This window comes from Dasypus novemcinctus, chromosome 18, assembly GCF_030445035.2.
Source record: "Dasypus novemcinctus isolate mDasNov1 chromosome 18, mDasNov1.1.hap2, whole genome shotgun sequence".
NCBI classification, from domain to species: domain Eukaryota; kingdom Metazoa; phylum Chordata; class Mammalia; order Cingulata; family Dasypodidae; genus Dasypus; species Dasypus novemcinctus.
In genome coordinates, this window is record NC_080690.1 from 83,281,318 (window position 1) to 83,304,610 (window position 23,293).

The 23,293-nt window shown below is 40.8% G+C and overlaps 1 protein-coding gene across 1 annotated transcript; it reads right to left on the reverse strand.

Annotated features, from left to right (window-relative positions):
- Positions 1–6,364: 6,364 nt before the first annotated feature.
- LOC101416234 (sulfotransferase 2A1-like) lies at positions 6,365–21,808 on the reverse strand. The gene is made up of 6 exons (XM_004473042.5): positions 21,527–21,808; positions 16,814–17,031; positions 11,115–11,241; positions 9,535–9,629; positions 8,457–8,637; positions 6,365–6,742 (listed from the first exon to the last, which is right to left on the reverse strand). The coding sequence occupies exons 1-6, from the start codon at positions 21,654–21,656 to the stop codon at positions 6,627–6,629; spliced, it is 867 nt and encodes a 288-aa protein (XP_004473099.1). The 5' UTR covers positions 21,657–21,808; the 3' UTR covers positions 6,365–6,626.
- Positions 21,809–23,293: the final 1,485 nt, after the last annotated feature.

Consider the following 23,293-nt stretch of genomic DNA (forward strand, 5'->3'; position numbering starts at 1 on the left):
GATGCCACCTGGGTTAAATGTTTGTGCATAGTGACTGGCAGCTATTAGAAGTCCTACTACTTGATGCTCCTATCAACAGTGAATGAGAATAAAGGGCATGATTCAGTTACCAACATCCTCACTGGTCCTTCCTCCTGTGCCCCGTAGATTTCTTAAAAGGGTAGCTCTGTTTCCCTGGAATGTGGAAACCCATGCTCCTGCAGTAGGTAGAGGTAGGCATCACCACCTACTGGTCATCCGATCAATCTTCCCAGAGCCCATCTCCAGGGCTGTCCTGAACCAGGGGAGAACAAAAGTAATGAAATAAGTTTACCCAGAGGTCTGTGTGTTTAAAAAATCAGATAAGGGGGAAAGTTGTTGCATAATAAGTCATTAGGATGGATAAAAAAAAGTGCCCATGATCTTAGGAATGAGAATTTTGTTGAATTTAAGATCAATTTTAGCTTAGCCTAGTGGGGAATATAACCTCTTATATTCTAGATTTTAGCTTGATTGTTTTTACCTGTCTCTATGTTTCCCTCTTGGCTAAATCTTCACAACAGCTTTGATGTTTTGCTTGTCTCTTCACCTAAAGGGACATAGAGAGTAAATGCTTCAAAGAGGACTTGAGTCAAAATGTTAAACCTGAATACTGGGTCAGCTGCCAGTTTTGTCATGGAACAAAAATGTTAGAAGGGAGGTGACTTAGTTTGCTAGGGCTTCCATGACAAATATCACTCAGTGGTGGCTCAAACAACATCTCATGGTTTGGGAGGCGAGGAATCCAGCTCTCTCCACAGAGCCTGTAACATTCAGTAGGCCAGTGTTATGCAGCGATCACCCGATTTCTGTCCCCACCACTTTTTCTGGATGTGAATGGTTGGTTCTGTATTGACTAATTCAGTGTTCACAGCATCTTTGTAGAACATGACTGCCATAAACAATGGGAAATAATTGTGGGTATGTATACATTATATACACATACTTACATATATACATATATTTTGAAATGTGTATTATTTTACATATGGATATATGTGTGTATATGAGTGTGTTGTGTTTATTTCTCCCTTAGTCTTTGGGTGAGCTTTAAATTTATGATATGTTATTGAACACATTCCTAGCGCATCGTAAAGCAGCATCATTTCCTAGCATCCTCACGATAGAGGTTTAGGTAATTTTATCTCCCTGAGCCAATGTGGTAAGAGGATGAGACGTTCAAACTGTGGATGCAACATCCTAAAAGAGCCCATTGCTTCCATGTTGCTGACCCTGTAATATTAGTGTCATAATTCCAGTAGCACAGGCTCTTTTCTTGTCTGTTCCAGAAGTCATATATGATACTGCACTGGAGGACTGGAACTCAAGAGAAATGCAAGTGAACTTGAACAAAAAAGAATCTGGTATGTTTTGAAATTGTGACAGGCTCAGGAGAGAAATGGGCTGTGGGTTGGCAAGAGGATCTCATTTCCTAAGGCAAGGCAGATTATAAATTATTGTGTCCAGGTTTTCTTCTAACTAGAACTTAAGCAACAAGAAAAGTTTTGACTTAACTAACTAGGGAGTTCAGCCATCAACCATTTGGATGCAGTGATATAAAATACACCAACAAAACCTAAGTTTCCATTCTCCTTTCTCTCCTTTCTTTTCTTGGATTCAGTGTTAAGCAGGCTTCTTGTGCATGGTGGCTATCTTTGCCCCCAGCTCCTTTTAGTATACTTTGTACCAGCTTAGCACAAATGCCAAAAAAGAATCCTATTTTCTAGCAAATGCTTTTATTTACAACAAAAGACCCCAAATTGACTCTGTTGAATTAACTTTGGTCATAAGTTCATCACTGAATTCATTATTATGGCCAAATGGATGAAATTGTCTGATTGGATAAGACTGGATCATGTACTGATAAGATGGATGGTGGAAACAGTCACAGGCCAACTTAATGGACTGAGAGTGGGAAGAGACAGTCCCCCAAAGTAAAGTTGGGATGCTGTCAGCAGACTAGGAATGGTTGGTAGGCAAGGAAATACAGAAGACATCTACTCCATCCCTCCTTCCCCCACTCCCAATATCCAGGGCCATCAAAAGTAGGATTCCAGAAAGAACCCAAATTATATTATTGTGAAAACCATTTGGGAAAAGAAATATATTCAGAAGGAACCAAAGGTCAAAAGAAAACATTTGATTCTGTCATAAAAACTCAGTAAATGCAATGTGGCATCATCAGTTCTAGCCACAGCATAGTTAGATTTCACTTCCAAAATACTTGGGAGCCTACAGCTTTAACAACCATCTGAATCAGAGTAGCAAATCACACTTTAATTTTGGAGGTGGCAAAATTGGCCCTTAGAGACCCTGTGATTTGCTCAAGGACTTAAAGGTAATAAGTAGTAGATCTTAGAATTCTAATGAATTTCCTCCCACCTTTTGTCCAAGGACATGGTGGGAACTTGACATCTTCCTCTGTGAAGCCTATAGTTGGGAATGGACCGGGGGGAGGGGGGCAGAGAAAAATGGAATCACAAATTGGGATGGAAATTTGTGACCAATTCTGTTAGCATCTAGTTAGAAAATCTCATTCTACCTTCTTTTTTTGCTAACAGAACCCAATTTTATTTAGAGAGAAAATGTGCCTAGCTCTATGGGAAATACTTTTTCCCCAGGTTCGCTTGATGTTAGGTGTTATCATGTGCAGTTCTCTGCCATGAAACATAAGTAGAAGCCTTCTGGGTACTTTTGTTCATACTGGGAAAAGGAGATGTGAGTCGCTAGCATGTTCCTTCTCCCCATCATTTCTTCTTCTAATTTCACGGCAGCAATCTTCCATCCATGTGGCTTGAAGTATGAGGGGCTAGGAGAATCATGGTGATCCCAGCTCTGAAACTTCTCAGCCACTAAATCAATTTCTACAGCCCTATCTCCCAGCACACCCCAAACTCCAGATTTCTTATGTAGAAAAATTTCTTACTTTGTTTAAGGCAACTTAAATTGCATTTTCTGTTACTTGCAGCTTCTTTATTTTTTTAAAGATTTATTTTATTTTTTCATCTTTCCCTACCCCTTTATTGTTTGCACTTGTATGTGTTTCCCTTCCTTGTGTCTTTAGGATGCATGGGGAACAGAACTGGGACCTCTGATGTGGGTGTTAGGTGCCGAATCACTTAACCCACCTCCATTCCATCCTTTGTTGTGTCTCTCATTATGCTTTTCTTGTTGTGTCTCTTGTTGCATCATCTTCTTCAATTCTTTTCCCATGCCTGCCTGTTGTGTCAGCTTGCTGTCTTCTTTAGGAGGCACCAGGAACCAAACCACAGAACTCCCATGTGATAGATGGTACCTCAATCTCTTTAGCTACATCCAGTTCCCTGCAGCTTCTTTATTGATGCCCTGCTGTCACAAAAATTACAAATCTTAGGCAATCTTGTCATGAGGCTTGATTTAAACATCAAGACTATGTCTCCTTATTGTTCTATTAGTTCTCAAAAATAATTGTGATGTTGCACCTTAAATTTCTTCCATCTTACTAGTACAGATAAAATACAGGAGTGCAGATTGGATGTGATGGGCAATTATCCCTGATTTGGCCTGGGAACCACATGGATTTCTTTTCCCAAGACATACAGACGTGAGACATGCATACCACCTTTATTCCTTCCCAAAAATCTTGGTGTAGAGAAGCCAAGACTGTGGTCCTGCAGGGAGATGCTGGCATTGGAAAAACAACCATGGCCAAAAAGGTGATGTTGGAATGGGTAGAAAATAAGTTCTACTCCCACAGGTTCTGGTATTCCTTCTATTTCATTGCCAAGAACTCAGCCAGGTTACTGAGCAGAGTTTCTGTGAGCTAATTGTGCAAAAATGGCCTGGGGGAAATGGATGTGTGTCAACCAATTATGATTTAATGCTCAGGGCCTCCTAGTGAAGGCAAACAGACCCACACAGCAAGCTGGCCCACACGGAGTACCAGCCCAGATTGGAGTGCCACCTCATGCAGGAGTGCTGGCCAATGAAGAGAGGTGGTACAGCAAGATGACACAACAAGAGACATAGAGGAGGGAAAATAAGAAGACATAGCAGAACAGGGAGTTGTGGTGGTGCAAAAGAGTATTTGCCTCTCTCCCACTCTGGAAGGTCCCAGGATTGATTCCTGGAGCCACTTAATGAGAATACAAGTAGGCACAGAAGAACACACAGTGAATGGACACAGAGAGCAGACAACAGGAGGAATGGGTGGGGAGGGAAGAGGAAAGAGAAGCAAGCCCCAGGAAGAGAGGAACCCTGAGCCAAAGAAGAAGCAAACCCTGGGAAGAGAGCAATCCTGAACCCCAAGAGAAGCAAGACCTTGGAAGAGAGGAGGCCAGGTAGCCTGAACCCTCGCAGACATCAGCAGCAATCTTGCTCTAACACGTGAAAATAGACTTTGGTGAGGGGAATGACAAGCTTATGGCCTGGTATTGATAAGCTCATACCCCAAATGAATAACTTTTATAAAACCAACCAATTTCTGCTATCTTGGATCAATACCCCTTTGACTGACTAATACAGGGTAGAAGCATTAAGTCACAAAGTCATAAAGCAAAAGTTACTTCCCTCACCAAAGTCTGTTGTCACATGTGGAGCAAAATGACTGCCAGAATCTGTGAGGCCTCAGCCTTCCTCTTCCTCTTGAGGCTCCTTTGGTTCTCAGCTGTAGGTTACTATAAGGCTTGTCTCTCCTCTCAGGGCCCATCTCTTCCCAGGCTCAGCTGCTCTGGTCTCTTCACAAGACCAGTCATAGACTGTAAGGCTTAACTCTCTTCTGGGGGCTGCAGAATCCTGTCCAATGATCTGTCTCTCTTTCTCTGTGTTCTTCCCAGGGTTTACTTTTGTGTGAGTGTCCATCCACCAATGGGTCAGGGAATCAACGTCCTACTTATGTGGTGAAATCAAAGCCCTAGTCTTAATTTAATCACGTAAAAGTGAAACCTCTGAATCTAAGACAATCTAATATGCCCAGAGAATCAGACCAGTTTACAAACACAATCCAATATCTGTTTTGGAATTCATAAATAATATCAAACTGCCACAGGGGCTATTGTCTTCACAGCTTGGGACTGTGGTGGGAAGTGTGAGATGTTAGGTGAGTAAATTAAAATGCCACATCATTCTCTTAATAAATTCAGCAGCTTCATTCTTCCCTAAATATTACCTGGCTGTTGGATGTTTATTTGATTCCAAAGATTTGAAAAAGTTGATTCTGACAGTTTTTGCCACCTTAACCATTGCTTTAGTGGAGGGACATTGTTTTGGAATTATTCTAGTCTGCCATTTGAGGTCTGCACCTGAAATTTAGCTTTGGCTGCTCTCTGGCCTCCAGTGATGAATATTTCCTCAAATACCACCCAGAAAATTTTCTTTCCCTCTTTGCTTGGACTGCTGATTAACAGATCAGAACCTGTCATTTTCTATTCCTTATGCTTTAGTAGCACTTTTCAACAGGCACCCAATTCCACAATCTTTATATTTACTGTTTCCTCTGTATCTCTGAAATGACAGGGATTTCACATGCTAGCTCATCTCTTTCCAACTGTTTCTCACCTGGTTTTCCGTAGGTGGGTATCTTAACATTTACACTGCTACAGCATTCAACGGTCTATCTAACCTCCACTACTGTAATCAACGGCTCTCAGTATAGCCACAAAATTGTGCATTCATCACCACAATCCATATTAGGACATTTTCATCACTCCAAAAAGAAAACCACCATACCCTTACTCCCCTGCTTTTACTGATGCATTAGGACATGGAAAAAGGTTAGTATTTGAATCCTGAAATCTGCATGAGTCTTCTAAAATCTAAAAATTTAAAGACTGATTAGGTGTGTGGAAAAGGGGGTAGGAACAACAGAGTGTATGTCTCAATGGAGTTGAACTACTGGGGGTAATTGAATGTTAATATGAATGATGTAGAATGTAGAAGCTGAGTCTGAGAGTGGGCTATGGGACACTGATGACTGAGGAACAATAGACCTTAGGAAAAAAGGGGCTTAGGAGGTGTTATCAGAACTGAGTGACTTAAAGGGAGCTTAGTTCAGGAATTACCTCACAATGTTGGCCCTTCTATGTAAATCATTCACTGGCTTCTGGGTGCCTTGGGAAGTGATACCTTTCTGGAAAGATGTCTCCTATTAAGTTGAAATTCTCCAGGAGCTTTAGAATATAGGTAACCTTGTTTTGATACATGGACAAGGCACAACCAAAGCATCTACTACAAAAATGTACACATGAATACAGAGTAATTGTTAATAGTGGGGGAAAGACAGAAAGAAATGGGATTGGTGATGGTTATAGAAAACATGGTACAGGTGTATATAAGGCTTCCTTTCTTACTTCAATACACAAGTTACAAATATTGCAAAGTATATCCTTTTATTTCTAAACCTAGGTAAAATTTATGCATGTTTTAATATATTTTTTCTGAATCAGTACATATGTTTTTGAAGTATGACATGCAATTAATGAGGCATTTGGTTTTTTCAATTATCAGATGCATAACTACATTATATGATTACACCATCTTGAATGCACTGATCGAGGTTGCGCTTCAGCTGACCTGCCTGTGCACAGGACAGGAAGGAAGTCAGTTGTCACATCAGATTCAGAAACATGAGCTCATCGTTCCCATGGAAAAGCCTCTCGTGGAAGCCCTGCCATCTTCTCTTCATATACTTTACCAAAAGTTTCACTCTGTGCCACTGTGAAGTGATTTTTCCAGTCCCCAGTAATTCCTGTTGAATACAAAAAATGAGTCTACATCACATGTATAAATAGGATCTCAAGGCCTCATTCTGCAACCTGTGTCTGTTCCTCCTTGCCTTCTGTCCTGAACACCAGCCTGAACTTATAGGTAGTATAGCTGAATGGCTAAGAAATTCCTGTCTGGAGTCAACCAGCCATCATTTCTAGCCCCAGATGTCTGGTTCCATAATCTATTTGAGCCTGAAGTTTTCCAAATGTTAAATAGGATTTTCCCTAATATATGCTTCATAGTAATATTGTGTGAATTGAACAGTGATAAGGCAACAACACCAACAATAATATCTGTCATACATTAAGTAATTCTTATATGCCATGCACTGTTTTAGGATTTTACATGTACACCTCATCATTGTACACATCTCTGAAAGACAATGACTGTTCTTTTCTCCCAAACCACATTTAGGTCTGACCATATAGGTAGAAAGGCTGTTCTTGCTACTCACTTCTGATTCCAGGCCATTTTTTCACTCTCGCTTTTTTTTTAAGATTTATTTTTATCTATTTATCACCCTCCTGCCGTATTCTCCCATTCTCTGCTCTCCGTATCTATTCACTGTTTGTTCATCTGGGTCTGTCTGTTTTCTCATTAGGTGGCTGTGGGAACCAATCCTGGGACCTTCCAGAATGGGAGAGAGGCAATTAATCTCTTGGGCCACCTCAGCTCCCCTTCTTCTGCTACATCTTCTTATTTTCTCTCCTGTGTCTCTTCTTTTATCATCTTGCTGCAACACATCTCTGTCAGCCAGCACTTCTGCAGGGTGACTTTTCCTGTGTGAGTTGGCATTCCCACACAGCGTGGCTCTCCAGGATGGAGCCCAATTCCCACAATAGCCAGCTCACTGCACAAGACAACTTGCCCTCACCAGGAGTTCCTGGGCATTGAAACCTGGACCTCCTATATGGTAGACAGAAGCTGAATTGGTTGAGCCACATCCATTTTTCTCACTCTCATGGATATCAGCTACACTACCCAGAGAATCTCACCATTCTAGCTTTCTACCACCATCAGGTGAACCCCTCATTCCATGAAGATTCTAGCTCAAGCACACTGGAATTCTGTAACAATTATCATAGAAAGCATGTTGATTTCAATTGCCTTATAATAATCCTTCTAACAGACTGGATTGCTCCTCTTTGAAATTATATCTTTGAATGATCGTGGTCTTCTCCTTGTATGCTGCTCAGCTCAAGACTACTTTATTCCTAAGGTTTGTTGCTCTTGAATCATCTCAGTGCCCCACAGCCCACTCTCAGACCCAGCTTCTACATTCCACATCATTCACATTAGCATTCAATTTGCCCCAATAGTTCAACTCCATTGAGACACATAATCTGATATTTCTAAACCCTTTCCACACAACTAATCCTTCCTTAAATTTTTAGATTTCAGATAACTCAGGCCGGTTTCAGGATTCAAATATTACCCTTTTTCTGTGGCTTATGCATCAATATAAGCAGGGGAGAAAGGAGTAGTTTTGTTTTCTTTTTGGAGTGATGAAACTGTCCTAAAATGGATTGTGGTGACAAATACAGAATTTTGTGATCATACTGAGATACACCTTGATTTTACACCTTGGAGAGTTTCTATGGATTATGAATATAGCTTACTAAAATCACATTAGAAAAGCAGGGGAATTTCTTGCCCATCCACTTCTGGATCTGAAATTAAGGAAAATCTCTCACCTTTTCTTAATATTTGTGTTATGCTATGATCCATTATGGTGTCTGGTACTTGAGAGAAATTGCTCATTTTGTTATCCTTCATGACTTGGAAAGACATGTTCTTTAGGACTGAGTTCAGTTCTTCTGGGGTTAGCTTGTAACCCAAGAACTGGCTGATCAGCTCTACAGTGCCTCTTCTGTCCTAGATTAGGAAATGCAAGTATCAGAATGTAGAAATAAAATTCAAGACAAAAAAAAAAAAAAAAAAGAAGCAGAGGCACAGGGGAAGGAATGCCAGGAAGAGATAAAAATGAGAAGTGGGAAGAGTATGCCTAGGTCGTATACATCTCGAAAATGATCAAAATGGTATAAGAGGCTACGTTGGGGTAAAAAGTAAACCAAAGACAGTTGGAGGTGATGGAGAGATGGAAAGAACATTAACCAATGTTACAAGACATCCAAATCAAGATTTATAATTCTGCACCAGGCCACAAGCATGTGTACCCCTCTCATCCTATTACTCTATAAAACTCCAATTTTGCTTTTGTTTGGGTAGTGTCTGGTTTGCAGAGGTCTACTGAAGTGCACCAAATGAACAAAGCTGTTAAGCTCCACTTGAGTCACCCTCTTTGAAAAAAGCCACCTATTCCTATGAATATACTTGAATATTGACATATTTGTGCATGCTAGAAGCACATTTACATTCTCTTTATCTGTGATTATCTAAATATTTCTTGCACCAATCTTGACCTTTGCAAGTTCCATCTTTCTTCCATCCTGACACTGATTCTTACTTCAAGATTGCCTCAGACCTTTGGCCACAGAAATGATGATGCCACATTTTAACATATGTACATCCCATCAAGTAATACCTTACTGAATGTCTTAGATGTTTTAAAAAGACATGAATAAGAAAATTAAAGAAAGAACACACGTCCTACATATGTAGGACAATGTAGAAAAAGTGGACAATAACTCAACTTGATCTTCTCACTGGGATAATCTCTAACTGAAAGGATAGAACAGAAACATTAAAAATGGAGGTAAGTTAGACAGTATGCAATGGAAATGGTAATGAAATTTTTGAAAGAATGGTCACCTGATGCAAGTCCTCATATGCCATGATCAGAAAATTATCTTTTCCCCGCATTGACAGCCAGCCACGAATATGATCAAACCATGATCCATATGGCACTGCAAGAGAAGTGGAGAGAAAAGGTGGCATTTGAGTCACCCTTGTGTGCTGATTGCTCATAATATTCTGGCCAATTGGAGACATGCCATGTATATTTGAGGAGTAAATGAGTGAAGTAGCGGATTTTCTTTTTCATTTCACCTATTTTCTTGTGAAATAATGATCTACATTTACTCCACTGATGGCAAAATATTTGTTGCTCTATATGATAAAATATTTTAAGACCAAGTTCACATATGAGAAAAATGAATTTTTGAGTTTGAAGGAAATTGAGATAGCAAATTTAAGAGTTAGTGTGTTATGGATTCAGTATAATATGGAGTTAATGTTGTTCTTTCTATTATGAATATCATTTTTCCCCTTAATTCCAAGAGAAAATGTGATTAAATGTAGCAGACACTGGTTTTCCTGTTCTTTACCTGCCCTATACATTTGAAACAGCACATTTGATGAAAATGTTTCTCACATATTTACTTTATTCAAAGGACTATAGTTTAAAAATCATGCCCTAAGGTATCCCATTACCTGAATGATGTTGATGTGTTCTGACGGGTTTGTAACCCATGCTGACTAGTCCCTCTTCTATGGACATCCTTAGTGTGGTCTAGGTGAATTCCTGTATTGGATTCATTGATAAAGCATGGCATTTTCATAATTCCCTTTTGGCTTGAGTAATTTGTGATGTTTAGTGTTGTTTGCAAATGATAGCGTGGCCTCAAAACTGTGAGCAAATAAATCCCCACTGTTTAAGCCAACTAGTACTTGTTATTTGTTTCAGCAACCAGGAAACAAACACAGACAGTGTAAATGGAGTCATAGGTCACGGGATTTAACTCTAACGTAATATAGATAACATGTCTATTATGTTGCATATACACTTCCAAGTAAAAGGCACACAGTCATGAAAACCAACAGTTTCTAGGTAGGTTCAAAGAAAAACCATTCTAGTAGAGAGAGACAAAGAAGGGCCAACCAATATGCTAACTGATGAAATGTGTCAAAGAGAAAGAAAAGGATGTGACGGATTAGAGAGAGGAATGCTTTTGTTAGAATGCTATGTTTCACTTCTCTGGTAAGTGGACATTTCTCCTGAGACATATAAATGTAATTAACAGAAAATATTTGGATTTAATATCAACTGATAAAGGAAAGGGGAAGGTGACAAATGAATGAATAAACATTGAAGTCTAGCAATCAAGGGCAGAGAAGGCATAAAGAGGAAATCCAAGGATTAGCTGATATTCAGAATGCAGAGATCTACAAAGAGGTTGGAGTGGGAGAACATGAGTATCTGTGTGTCTGAAAAGAAAAATTGGAAAACCTGTGAGAAGGCAAAGTGTGTAGACTAAGGTAGGCAGTAGTAGAAGCTTATTGACATCAAGGTTGGATGGCAATGTGGGTATTTATCCTGAGACATTGTTACTTGGAGTTGAGGTACAGGAATTGCACCATCCCATAGAGAGCCGTATTTCAAGCAGACTCACCTTTTCCATGAAGGAACCATTGAAATAATTGTTCAAATGACTCTGGAGGTTTTACAGTCTTCATTCCTTTCCAAAAAAAATAACCAGAAGCAATAATATCTCTGGGATTTCTGATTATGTAAATAGCCTAAATGGAAAAGAAAAAAAAAAGTGTGAAATAAATGGATCTGATTCCCTTGCTCCTAGATCTTAGAAAATGGTGAAACAACTATTCCCCATTAAAACATGTGGCTACTTGTCAGTCTTCTGTTCATTCATTCAGCAATGTTTGTTGTTGTGTGCCAGAAATTATGTAGATACTCTAGATGGAATAGTGAACAAGACGTGGATTGTTTTTACCCTCAAGGACATTTCAATACAAGCCAAGGAAAAGTTCCCCAGTACTTTGAAGGAAAAATGATGTTATGCATTATTGGTTGCCACTGTGTAAGCTGACCTGGGTTATGAATCAGGAAACCTGAGTTTTGCTGGGACTCTGTCCCTAACTTCCTCCCTAATCAGTGCTCATCCAGACATTTCAAGCTCAAGGTCATAGCTTCTTTGCCTATAAGTGTCTACCAAATCAGCATTCCCCAATCATGAATCAGACAGATGTTGACAGTTAACAGTGTATAAGTGTTCTATTTAATATAAAAATCAAAATGGTGGGCTGAAGAACTTTGTTATGCTGCTGTTGAGTGGGAAATCTCAAAGAAAAATGGTATCAATAAACCTGAAAACAGTCTAGGATCTGCTGTATCCAGTTCTGATCACCTGCCTGCCCCATGGCTGTACCTGGACATGCCCGGAGTCCAGAGTCTTCAGTGAAGTGACTTGTCCAAGTGGGATCCCTTCTCTGAACCTCAGTTTCCTCTTTTGTAATATGGTGATAACAATGTGGTAATAATAATAATCAGGACAATATAAATAGTTATAACTAATAACACTTGCTAAGAATGTGCCATCTGTCAGCAACCAACCATTGCAGAACATTGTCTGCAGTATAATAGTATTTTTATGAGAGGACAAGCAAAACAGCATATTATTTTATGTTAAAAATTTGCTCGAAAGCAGCACATTGGCAAATGGAAGAGGTGTAATGTAACAATGGGAGGGTCTGCCTTACATGCCAGCATTTCCTTTATGATTTTATCTTAGTGGAGTATAAAAAACATTCAAAAGATAACGTTATGGTTAGATAAAAGGACGATCATGCCAAACGGAGGAGAACATTGGTGATATCAACCTAACAGTGTACCTCATGCTTTCCCATGATTTGGCACCTCCATGTGTGACCATACTCAGAAATGCCTTATTTTTAAATTGCTTCTAAGTATGTGAATGTTTTTTATAATATAAATAGATCAATAAATTATATTTACTATATGTAAATACATATTTATATAGTATATATATACTGTATTGACATATACAGTGTTTATCTGTTTATAGTATATGAATAGTATATGAATGACATAAACTATAAAAATTTTAGTACTCATATTATTCTACATGCAATATATATGCATGTGTCAATAGATACATAATGATATAATTAAATATAATATATAGGTATATAATATATAGTATAATATATGTTTAACTTGAACTACAGTACACAAGTATATATAAATATGCACATCATGTAAAACACAATATTGCAGTACATGTATTACTATATGTCTATATTTTATGTATGTAAAATATATGACATACCATTTATTTGTAATACACATATTTACACATATGTAATAAACATAGATATGTTCACATAAAATTTTTATATACCACAAATAATTTTACATATGGTTCATATATTTATATATACACATAACTATTTGATGTAATATTAAACACAGTACATAAGATATGTTCTGTACGTACATATTTATACAGTACATATAACCATACATTCATACAATACATATATTCATACCCATGTTACAAAGCATTTATTAACTATTTTCATGAACATACCTATATATTGTCAAAATCCCTGCAGCATTTCTATACTCAAGTAACTGTGACCATGAAATGTGACTAATCCCCAGGGGCTTGCAGAGGGCATTGCAACCAGACAGCCAGCAGCCCTGAGTGATTGTTGTTGAAGGGGTGAAAGAGGGTAGAGGGGTCTCTCAGACTCTCTGTTCTGCTGAAGTTTCCTCTCCCTCTCCCTCTCCCTCTCCCTCTCTCTCTCCCCCTATCTCTCACTCTCTCTCTCCTTCTCCCTTTCCCTCTCCCTCTATCCCTCCCCTCTCTACATCTGACTCTCCTCCCTCTCTCTCTCCTCACCCCTCTCTCTCTCCCTCTCTCTCCTTCTCGCTCTCCCCCTCTCTCCACCCTTCTCACCCTCCTTCCTGCCCTCTCTACCTCTTTCATGTTTTCAGAGGAGAGCCACATTGACATGGAGAGAACCTGGTCTACAAGTAGGTTTTTCACCTTGAGCAGTTGAGAAAAGTTACCTCTCAGCATGGCTGATGGAATGCAGAGAAGGGGAGCCTCAAGGTCCAGTGGGATTTTTGTCATAAATGAGGGGAGGAGGGATTTTGCCTATTTTTGTGAAAGGGTAATGGAGAGTCATTTGCATTTAAGCTTCTAACATTAGAAGTTCCTCAAGGAATATTGTTTCTTAAATATTCCTTCTTCTTCAACTTTATATCTTGTGATAATATCCAGGCCCTGAAATCTATGCAAATAATCAGGATGTCTCTAAGTAATCTTCTATCTCAATTCTCTCTCTTCATCACCTTCAAGAAATACTAATGAAATAGGATTTCTTCTTCTAACAAGACAGAAGAGTGGGTACTAAACTAATCCTCCTGTCTTAGAAAACTATAAAACTAAGTACAATATTTCAGACAACAGTTTTCAGGCAGTTGCCAAGAAGCTGAGCAAGACTTGGATTTACAGGAGCAGGGAACTAAGGAATTGAGAGCCATGGTCTCCCCATTCTCTGTTGGGGACAATTTCTCAAATGCAGTGGAGGGAGCTGCAGTGTGAGCTCAGTCATTCTGAGGCACTGTGGCAGAGGTCATGACTTGGGGCCCCTGTGGTGAAAGAAATGGACAGAATGGGACCCCAGAAAGTAGACTGGTCTAGAGCAATGGGGACTTAAACATCTGCCAGCACACCCCATAAACTGAGGCACACAGCTGGGCTCCACGTATGGCACAAGGTCGCTGGAGACAAGATGGCAGCTGCCCTTAACTCATTAACACCCCTGCATCCAGGGAGGCACCCCAGCAGCCAGAGAAAGATATTAACATTTTGTACAGTGTGAAAAGGGTAAGAACTCCCCCTGGCTTCTCATCAGAAAACATATAGGCCCAAAGAAATTCAAAAGCTGGCTTTAAAGTGCTGGAGGGAAAACCCACACCCAAGCACACACACACAACCATTAACCCTGAATCCTTTATCCATGAAAGCTGAGAATTTATTACCAGAAGCTCTACCCTACCATAAAAAATGCTTGAGGAGTGGGACATTATGGGAATCTCCTGTATATATATACAAATTTTTTTTGAGATTTATTTTATTATTGATTTGTTTTCCCTCTCCCTGCCCCCCCCCCTCCCGTTTTCTGCTCTCTTGTGTCCATTCACTGTATGTTCTTCTGTGTCTGCTTACATTTTCTATGGCACTGGGACTCTGTGTCTCTTTTTGTTGCCTCATCTTGCTATGTCAGCTCTCTGTGTGTGTGGCACCACTCCTGGGTAGTTTGCACTTTTTCTGTATGGGGCAGCTCAGTGTGGGGTGCACTCCATGTACATGGGTCTCCCCTCTGAGGAAGACACCCCTGTGTGTGTGGCACTCCTTGCCCATGGCAGCAGCATGCATGGGCTAGTTCACCACATGGGCCAGGAGGACCTTGGTTTGGACACTGGACCTCACATATGGTAGGTGGATGCTGTATCTGTTGAGCCATGTTTGCTTCCCTCCTATATTTTTTAAGGTAACATTTTGTGTGATCATGTATCTTTTAAAAATAAATAAAAAATATATTTTTTAAAAATGCTAAAACAAGTCTCTCAGTATGAGACAAAGTAGTGCATCTATAGGAAAGAACAAAGAACCTCAGAAACAGTAACTGAGTGAATAAATATTGAAGATATTTTTCCTCCTGTAATTCACTTAAAAGGCAGACAACTGTTTACAGCAAATTAACAGCACAGTAAAGAAGTTTTAAGTCTATCTTCTCAGGTGGCCACGGCATATTTGCTACACTCCACCTCATTCTGTCTCCAGGTTACCCATCTTAACAGATCCCAAGCTCCAGTCATACCAGTTCAACACCCCAGCTTTCCCTTGATCAGACCCTAAATGAAGAACCAAAGTCTCCATCCATACACCATCTGCCAACCCCTGCCCTCCTGGGGAGGCCCAATACCATCCCAATATTTCTCTCCTTCCTTCACCCTCAATATATTTATGATGTTTTTAAAAATAGGTTTTATTTCTTGAGCATGTCCTTGGGTCAGATATGATGTCAGGCAATCACTAAGCAGTATTATTGCTATGGAAGGTTGACCCATCATCTTTTTCCACTTAATCCTTTAGTAGGTGACATGAGTTGATGTTAATCAGCACATTTTTTCTTTCATGGAGCAAAATACATACTAGGTATATAATATTTAAATATATGAGGTAAACAAAGCAGGAGTGCATGCACAAAAGAATAAATGAATTCAGGAATGACTACTACCAATTTGAGCTGCAAAGGCATTGCACTATTGGTAATAAACAAAAGCTGGAAATCCAAGAATCAAACCAAAATTTTCTGATGCAAACCTACAATAGTTTTCCAGAACTTGGTCTTGGGATATTTGTTTTGTTTTGTTTTGTTTTGTTTTGTTTTGTCTTCATTCATTCTTTTCTTCATCCAATATTTTCTTCAGTTTCTATCTTGTGCCTAACATTATGCTACATTCATGTAAAATGGTAAAAAAGATAGTAACAAAATAAACATGACCTCCATAACCCTGGAGAAATCAGTGAAATAAATGAACCTGACAATAAACAAGGAGACAGAGAGAAATATAGCACAACACTAACATAATATAGCACACTGTGGTTTTAGAACCTTTTGATAATACTTCTATTACCACATCATGTAAGATGGTTTAACAAGGGAGTTTCATGCAAGTTACTCAACATCTTTGGTCTCACATGATATCAACAATAATCTAAGAAGAATACACGTTCATATTTATTGCCCAGGGTCACTCAGTTTTAGAGCCACACTTCAGAACTTCTGGAATTATGCATAAGGCATGTGGAGCTTTTCTTTCTTTTGGCAGAAACCAAGGATTGATCCCAGGACCTCATACATGGGAGGCAATCTCTCAACCACTGAGCTACATCCACTCCGCATGTGGTGTTTTGATTGGGAAAACCATGCCATGTGTAGATTACATCATGATTACAGAAACACAGCTGCATTCCTGATGTGAGTGGCAAGTAATATTTCTTCTGAAATATAGGTTCTGATTTATAAACTAGAAGGGGGCAACTCAAACTTGGGGTGAGACAATGGTCAACTTAGTAATGAAGGCAGTACTTTTGGGAGCAACACCACAGAAATAACTTACCGTCAGATGCTATAGTTTGGAACAAGTTTGTCTAATATGTTTGTTAACAAATGTCATATTAACTTGATCCCTAAAACACAGACATTCAGGATGCCCAAGGGGGACAGAGGGTCGTTGCCCTTGTTCACTCACCTTGGCTTTGGAACTGAAGAATGACTTGGGGAAGAACTGAATGGGGAGGTGGGAGGTGTAGAAGCGTGGGCCATTTTCCGGTCTATGCTTCCTTATTTTTTCATACCCATTCACAATTTCTAGCCATGGTGAGCGATCCCAGTTGGCCACAGACTGGACCCAGCTGGGGTCTCCTCTTGAATGAATCAGGCAGATGATCTCCAACAACCAATTGGTTCCTAGATAAAGAAAGAAAAAAGTGGCACCTACAACAGACTGACCTTTGGCCCTGCTTCCACATTTAAAGGCACTTTTTTCTTCCACTGATAAAGCCCACACCCATAAATCCAAGTATGTTGACACTCCTCATTTTCCTTCCTCAGAAGCACTCGCTCAGTTCTTTGCACTTAAAACACATGGCTGGGCATCACATGCTCCCACTGCTCCACCCTTGCTCCTTCCTGCTCAGACACACAACACTCGCCCCTAACCAGTTTCTCTTATTCCATATCCAGAGCTGGGTGAGTTTGAATGTGAGGATTTCAGAGGTGAACAAGAAAAAGAATTAGCCACTAGATGAATGTAACACTATACTCATGGTGCTGCTGCATAGCTTTATGAAAGGGGCAAGCTCCTGGAGCCAGAAGTCTCCAGAGGCCAGCCCCACTGCAAAGAGGATGTGAGCCAGGGGGAACTCCTACCCTCCTAGGGAAAAGCAGAAAAGAATGGGGCCTGCTGTCCTGGCCTGAGGCAGCCCTGTGGGGAGCAGCGGGGCCACAAGTTCTTGGACTCAGAGGTGCTGGTGTTACTGTAGCTTTTTGATATTATTGTTGAATTCCAAAAAGAAATATTGGATTATGTTTGTAATCTGATCTGTACCTGGGAATGTTTGATTTATGATTAGGACACCAAAGGGTGGGGACTCACAGATAAAAGGCATGGCAAAGAACAGAGTTGAGAGTTTTCTGATGTTGGTGTTTTGATGTTGGAGTTTGATGCTCAAGACTTAAGCTGGAGCCCTGAGAAGAAACCTCACAGAGGAAAGAAAATCCAGCCCCAGGAAGAAAGTAACCTTGAGCCAGAGAAATGCTGCACCCTGGAAGAGAGGAGTCCAGGAAGCCTGAACCCTCACGGCCACAGGCTGCCATCTTGCTTCAGCACGTGAACATAGTCTTTGGTGAGGGAAGTAACTTATGCTTTATGGTCTGCTATCTGCAAGCTCATACCCCAAATTCATACTCTTTATAAAAACCAGCCAATTTCTGGTATTTTGCATCAGCATCCCTATGGCTGACTGATACAGCATTTGATACTGGGATTGCGTAGTGCTTTTGCAATTACCAAAATGCTGGAACAGTTTTATAAATGGGTAAAGGGTATTGTTTGGATGAGTTGTGAAATACTTGGAAGAAAGACCTACAGTGCTTTGAAGAGACTGTCGATAGCAATAGGGATACTAAAGAGACTTTTTAGGATGCCTCAGAAGTAAATGATGAAATGATTATTGGAAACTGCAAGAAAGGCAATCTGTGTTTTAAAGTTGCAGAGAACTTAGCAAGAGGAACTCCTGGTGTTGTATGAAAGGCAAAATTTGAAAGTGGCAAGCCTGGGTATTTAGTTGAAGAAATTTCCAAAGTAAACCCAGAGAATGTGCCTTGGCTTCTGCTTGCAGCTTATAGCAAAATGCTAGATGAGAGAGATAAGCTAAGGTTTGACAAAAAAAAAAGAGAAACTGATTCTGGAAATTCTAAGCCTTTAGAAATCAAGCTCACAAAGAAACTGCCCCATTTGTGGACTTAACTAAACTTGGAACTGGCAAATCAAGACTGAAGATGTGGTTATCTAGGAAAGACTTGTGGAAAGTCTTAATGTCTGATGGTTTGGACCCCTGCTTCCTGCATGCTAAACCAAGAGACTTTTTGAGAGAGCCATATGAACAAAATCACTGTCAGTCTGGAATAAAAAGGACATGGAAAGGAAAGATTAAAGGAGAAACAGCTTTAAGAGGAAAACCATGGAAACTGAGGTCTGGAACTTGGACATCACCTTGGGCCAAGAGAGGAACCCCACCCATGTGTACAGGGAGGATGCTTGCCCCACCACTTGAAGAAGGTGGATATTCCTGTCCCTTGTTATGGTAGAGTTTTGCTACCCCAGAGTACAGAGAGATTGGAACACATATCCCAAGGATTAGGGTGGTTAAGGTCAGCACCGCACAGGTCTGGGAGGGATGGACCTTTCCCCAAAAGGCTAGGGAAGGCCAGGTGGTCAACTCATTGCTCTGAGAGGATTGAGCTTGTATGCCAAAGGTTTGGGGGAATGTTGTCTTCACATCACTGTACTAGGGGGGTTAGGACTCTAACACAAAGATTGGGTAAGGTGTGGCAATCACCCCAACACTCTTGTAGGGAGAGGTTTGGAGCTTGGTCAACACCCAAATGCTTGATGAGGGTAGAACCAAGAAAATGGCCATTGGGCAAGACTGTGGAAAGGGTGGGTCTCCATATGGCCCAAGGAGAAGAAATCATCTTCTTAAGAATGACTCTCAGACTTTGAAATCAAATGGAGAATGTCCTGAAGGTTTACTGAACTGTAGAGGACTCATGGCTCATGTTTCCCTCCCAATTTCTCCTTACTGTAATGATATTTTTTATCCTTTGTCCATTTGTGTATTGGAAGCAGACGAATTGTTGTGTAAGTTTCAGAGGTCTAGAGCAAACAGGACTTTTCCCTTAGACAAATTTTGTTTCTTTGTTTGTGATATAATTTAGTACTTACAGTGAAACTGATTTGTCTTTTTAAAGATTTATTTTTATGTATTTCTCTCCCCTTCCCTGCCTGCCCCCCATTTTCTGCTCTCTGTGTCCACTCACTGTGTGTTCTGTGTCTGCTTGAATTCTTGTCAGGTGGCACCAGCAAACTGTATCTCTTTTTGTTGTATCATCTTGCTGTGTTAGCTCTCCATGTGTGTGGCACCACTCCTGGGCAGGCTGGGCTTTTTTCACACAGGGCAGTTCTCCCTATGGGGTGGGCATCTTAAGCATGGAGCACCCCTATGTGGGGGGCACCCTGCATGGCATGGCACTCCTTGGGCATAGCAGCACTCTGCATAGGCCAGCTAACCACACAGGCCAGGTCACCCTGGGTTTGAACCCTGGACCTCCCATATGGTAGGCAGGTGCTCCATCAGTTGAGCCACATCCACATTCCAAGTTTTTGTTTGTTTTATTTTTTAAATATTGCAATTTCTTTTTGGAATTCAGATGGTGGAGTGCAGCAGTTTGCTATTATTGATGCATTCCAAAAAGAAATATTGGTATATGCCTGTAACTGATCTGTACTTGGGCATGATGGAGTTATGATTAGGGTATTGAGTCCCCACAGAAAAAGGCATAACAAAGAAGAGAGTTGAGGGTTTCCTGGTGTTGGAGTTTGATGCTGAAGACTTAAGCTGGATCCCTTGAAAGTAAGTTCACAGAAGAAAGAGAAGCCAGCCCCAGAAAGAAAGGAACCTTGAACCCACAGAAAAGTAAGACCCTGGAAAGGAGGAATCCAGGAAGCCTGAACCCTTGCAGCCATCAGCTGCCATCTTGCTCAAACACATGAAAATAGACTTTGGTGGGGGAAGTAACTTATACTTTATGGCCTGGTATCTGTAAGCTCCTACTCCAAATAAATACCCTTTAGAAAAACCAACCAATCTCTGGTATTTTGCATCAGTACCTGTATTACTTTGATATAATTGATAAATTCCAAAAAGAAGGATTGGATTATGCTTGTAATCTGACCTGTACCTGGGCATGATTGAGTAATGATTAGGGTGTTGCTTCACCACCCCTTGGTGGGTGGGGACTCACAGATAAAAGGCATGGCAAAGAACAGAGTTGGGGATTTCTGATATTAAGAGTTTGACGCTGAGGACCCCGGAAGTTAGCACTCAGAGGAAAGAGAAGCCAGCCCCAGGAAGGAAGGAACCTTGAACCCAGAGAAAAGCCAGCCCCAGGAATGTAGGAACCCAGGAAGCCTGAACCTTCACAGACATCGTCAGCCATCTTGCTCCAAATAGACTTTGGTGAAGGAAGTAAATTAGGCTTTATGGCCTGGAACTGTAAGCTCCTATCCCAAATAAATATCCTTTATAAAGACCAACCAGTTTCTGGTATTTTGCATCAGCACCCCTTTGGCTGACTAATACACTTACCTTAGGAATGGTAAAGAGATATTGGGTAGGTTAAATCCAAGCCTTAAAATTGCTTGTTTGGTTTCTTTTTAGAAGAATGTAAATTTGGCACCAGGGACCTTTTGAAAACTGCTGATCCCTTGGGTGGTTGGGGCTGCACATCCAGTCTCACCGAGTTGCTCTCATCCCCATCCTCCAAGGGACAATGGTCCCTAGCTTTACAATTTCTTGAATATGCATCTTTTTACTCTAGGCTTTCCACACATACCTTCCCCCCTCATCTAACAATCTCACATTTATTCTTGAAATCTCAGAGTAGAAATACTTCACTCACTCTCCCCCCCAAACACTCCCTCGTGATCACAGGCATTGGCTTTAGGATTCCCTCTAGCAAGACCCCATATCATTTGGCAGGGTTGGATTAAGGTGGCCTCTCTCTGCCCTTGGCATCAACAGAGTGCCCCTCTGATCACCAACAGCCAATGCAGAGCAGAGAGCAGGCACTGGTGACATCAGCCCACAGCCTTCCTCAATTTAGGATCCTGCTTCCTTACCTGACTTTGGGTAAGAAAGTGTAATGACATCTTCATCCTTCACCAAAAATTCATTCCGCAAAAGCTCCAGGTTTTCAACAGTGAGTGTAGGGAAAGGAATCCCATCTACCCACATATAATCAGCAGCCATCCCAAATGCAACCTGCAGAGCCTTCAGGCAACTCAGGTGTCAGCAGTCCTGGAAGCAGCTGCTGGCTGTTTCCTGGAGCTGAGGGAGCTGAGCATTTAAGAAAGCAGGAGATTGGCACAGACCAGTCTGCAGCTTGCTGAGGTTGCCTTGCTGGGCCACAGCCATGGAAATACCAAGGGTGACAGGACATGACTCTCTAATGACAGCTTGAGTAATCATTAGCTAACGAAGTAGTTTCAGAGGATGCTTGTGTTGTGTTGAAATTAAAGCAAACAGAATTTAAAAACAGGGTGCAGAACAACTTTATTTAGATAAAATTGCATTCATGCAGGAGCAGCACTGACAGCGCTTTCTGTTCAAAGGGGTGAGCTGGGGAGCATCTTATATGGCTCCTTGAAACAAAGGGAAAGGGGAGGGTGAAAGGGGACATGGTTTATGGTTACTTTGGGGGCCATAGGCACTGTTTGAGTAGGGTGTTCTTGATCATTTATTAACAATCAGGATATTGATGTATGATTGTGGCCATTTGGTGAAGACCAGCAGACTTTGCTGACATTGGCTTGAAGTCTTCTTTTAAAGATTTATTCTTTCTTTCTTTCTGCCCATACCATCCCCCCACCTTGTATGTGCTCACTGTCTTCTCTCTGTCTTTTCATTATGTACTCATCTTCTTTTTTTCAGTAGTCACTGGCAACCAAACATGGGAACTGCCATGTGGAAGGGAGGCACCTAATTGCCCTAGCCACCTCCACTCCCTGCTTGTTGTGTCTCATTTTGTTTTCCTCTTTGTGTCTCTTATTGCATCATCTTGTTGTGCCAGCTCACTGCCTTGCTCATCTTCATTAGGAGACACCAGGAAACAAACCCTTGACCTCCCATGTGGTAGGTGGGCAACCAACAGCTTGAGCCACATCCATTACCCATTCATCTCTTTGTTACAGTTCTTTCCCCCATGCTGGGGCAGGGGTTATATTGATATGTCAGCCTGCTTCCATTCAACTTTGTTTCTTCTTTATAATTTCCTGGATAAAATGGAAGCTCAAGAAAATCAAGATGGTTAGTGAAATCAATGATCATTCCAACTTCACATTCCCTCCTTTTGGTTGAGGGAGTCCTTTGAGTCCCCGAAGACCAGTTTCAGGCTTTTTGTAGACTGATACTCTAGATCAAGGTTTCTTACACCTTTTTTGTTTCAAGGACCCCTTTGCCAGTCAGGGGAAAACCACAGACTTACTAAGTCCACACTGTGCTGTGTATTATTTAATAAAGATATCATACCCACACCAACACATCTCCACAAGGACAGTTTTTATGAATTTCAGTTCAAACTCAAGGACCCCTGGTTAAGAACCACTGCTCCGAAGTTACAGGGGACAGAAGAAAAGGTCTGGTGGCTTTGAGGCACAATGCAGTGAAACTGGTGTTGATGAAAACAGGTCAAGGACAAGGATGAGGACCAGCATCATCAGTGGTGAGATGAGGGAATACGCCAAGTGGCATTAGGCAGGACCTGTGTCCTTGATTCCAAACATCCCTTGGTTGCTGGTTCAGGCTGTGAAGACATTTGGCTTGTTTCAAGATTTCCTGGATGTTCCACTGTTAATATTTTCATCTACTTGAAGCAGACTAGATAAGGA

What these genes read in the sequence shown, in the direction of transcription:
- LOC101416234 (XM_004473042.5), bottom strand. Translation starts at nt 21,656, where the DNA reads ATGGCTGCTGATTATATGTGGGTAGATGGGATTCCTTTCCCTACACTC. An exon ending in ACTTTCTTACCCAAAGTCAG is followed by an intron (nt 17,032 to 21,526) that starts GTAAGGAAGCAG and finishes TTCTTTATCTAG; the next exon opens with GAACCAATTGGTTGTTGGAG. An exon ending in AACACAAATATTAAGAAAAG is followed by an intron (nt 6,743 to 8,456) that starts GTGAGAGATTTT and finishes TGTATTCAACAG; the next exon opens with GAATTACTGGGGACTGGAAA.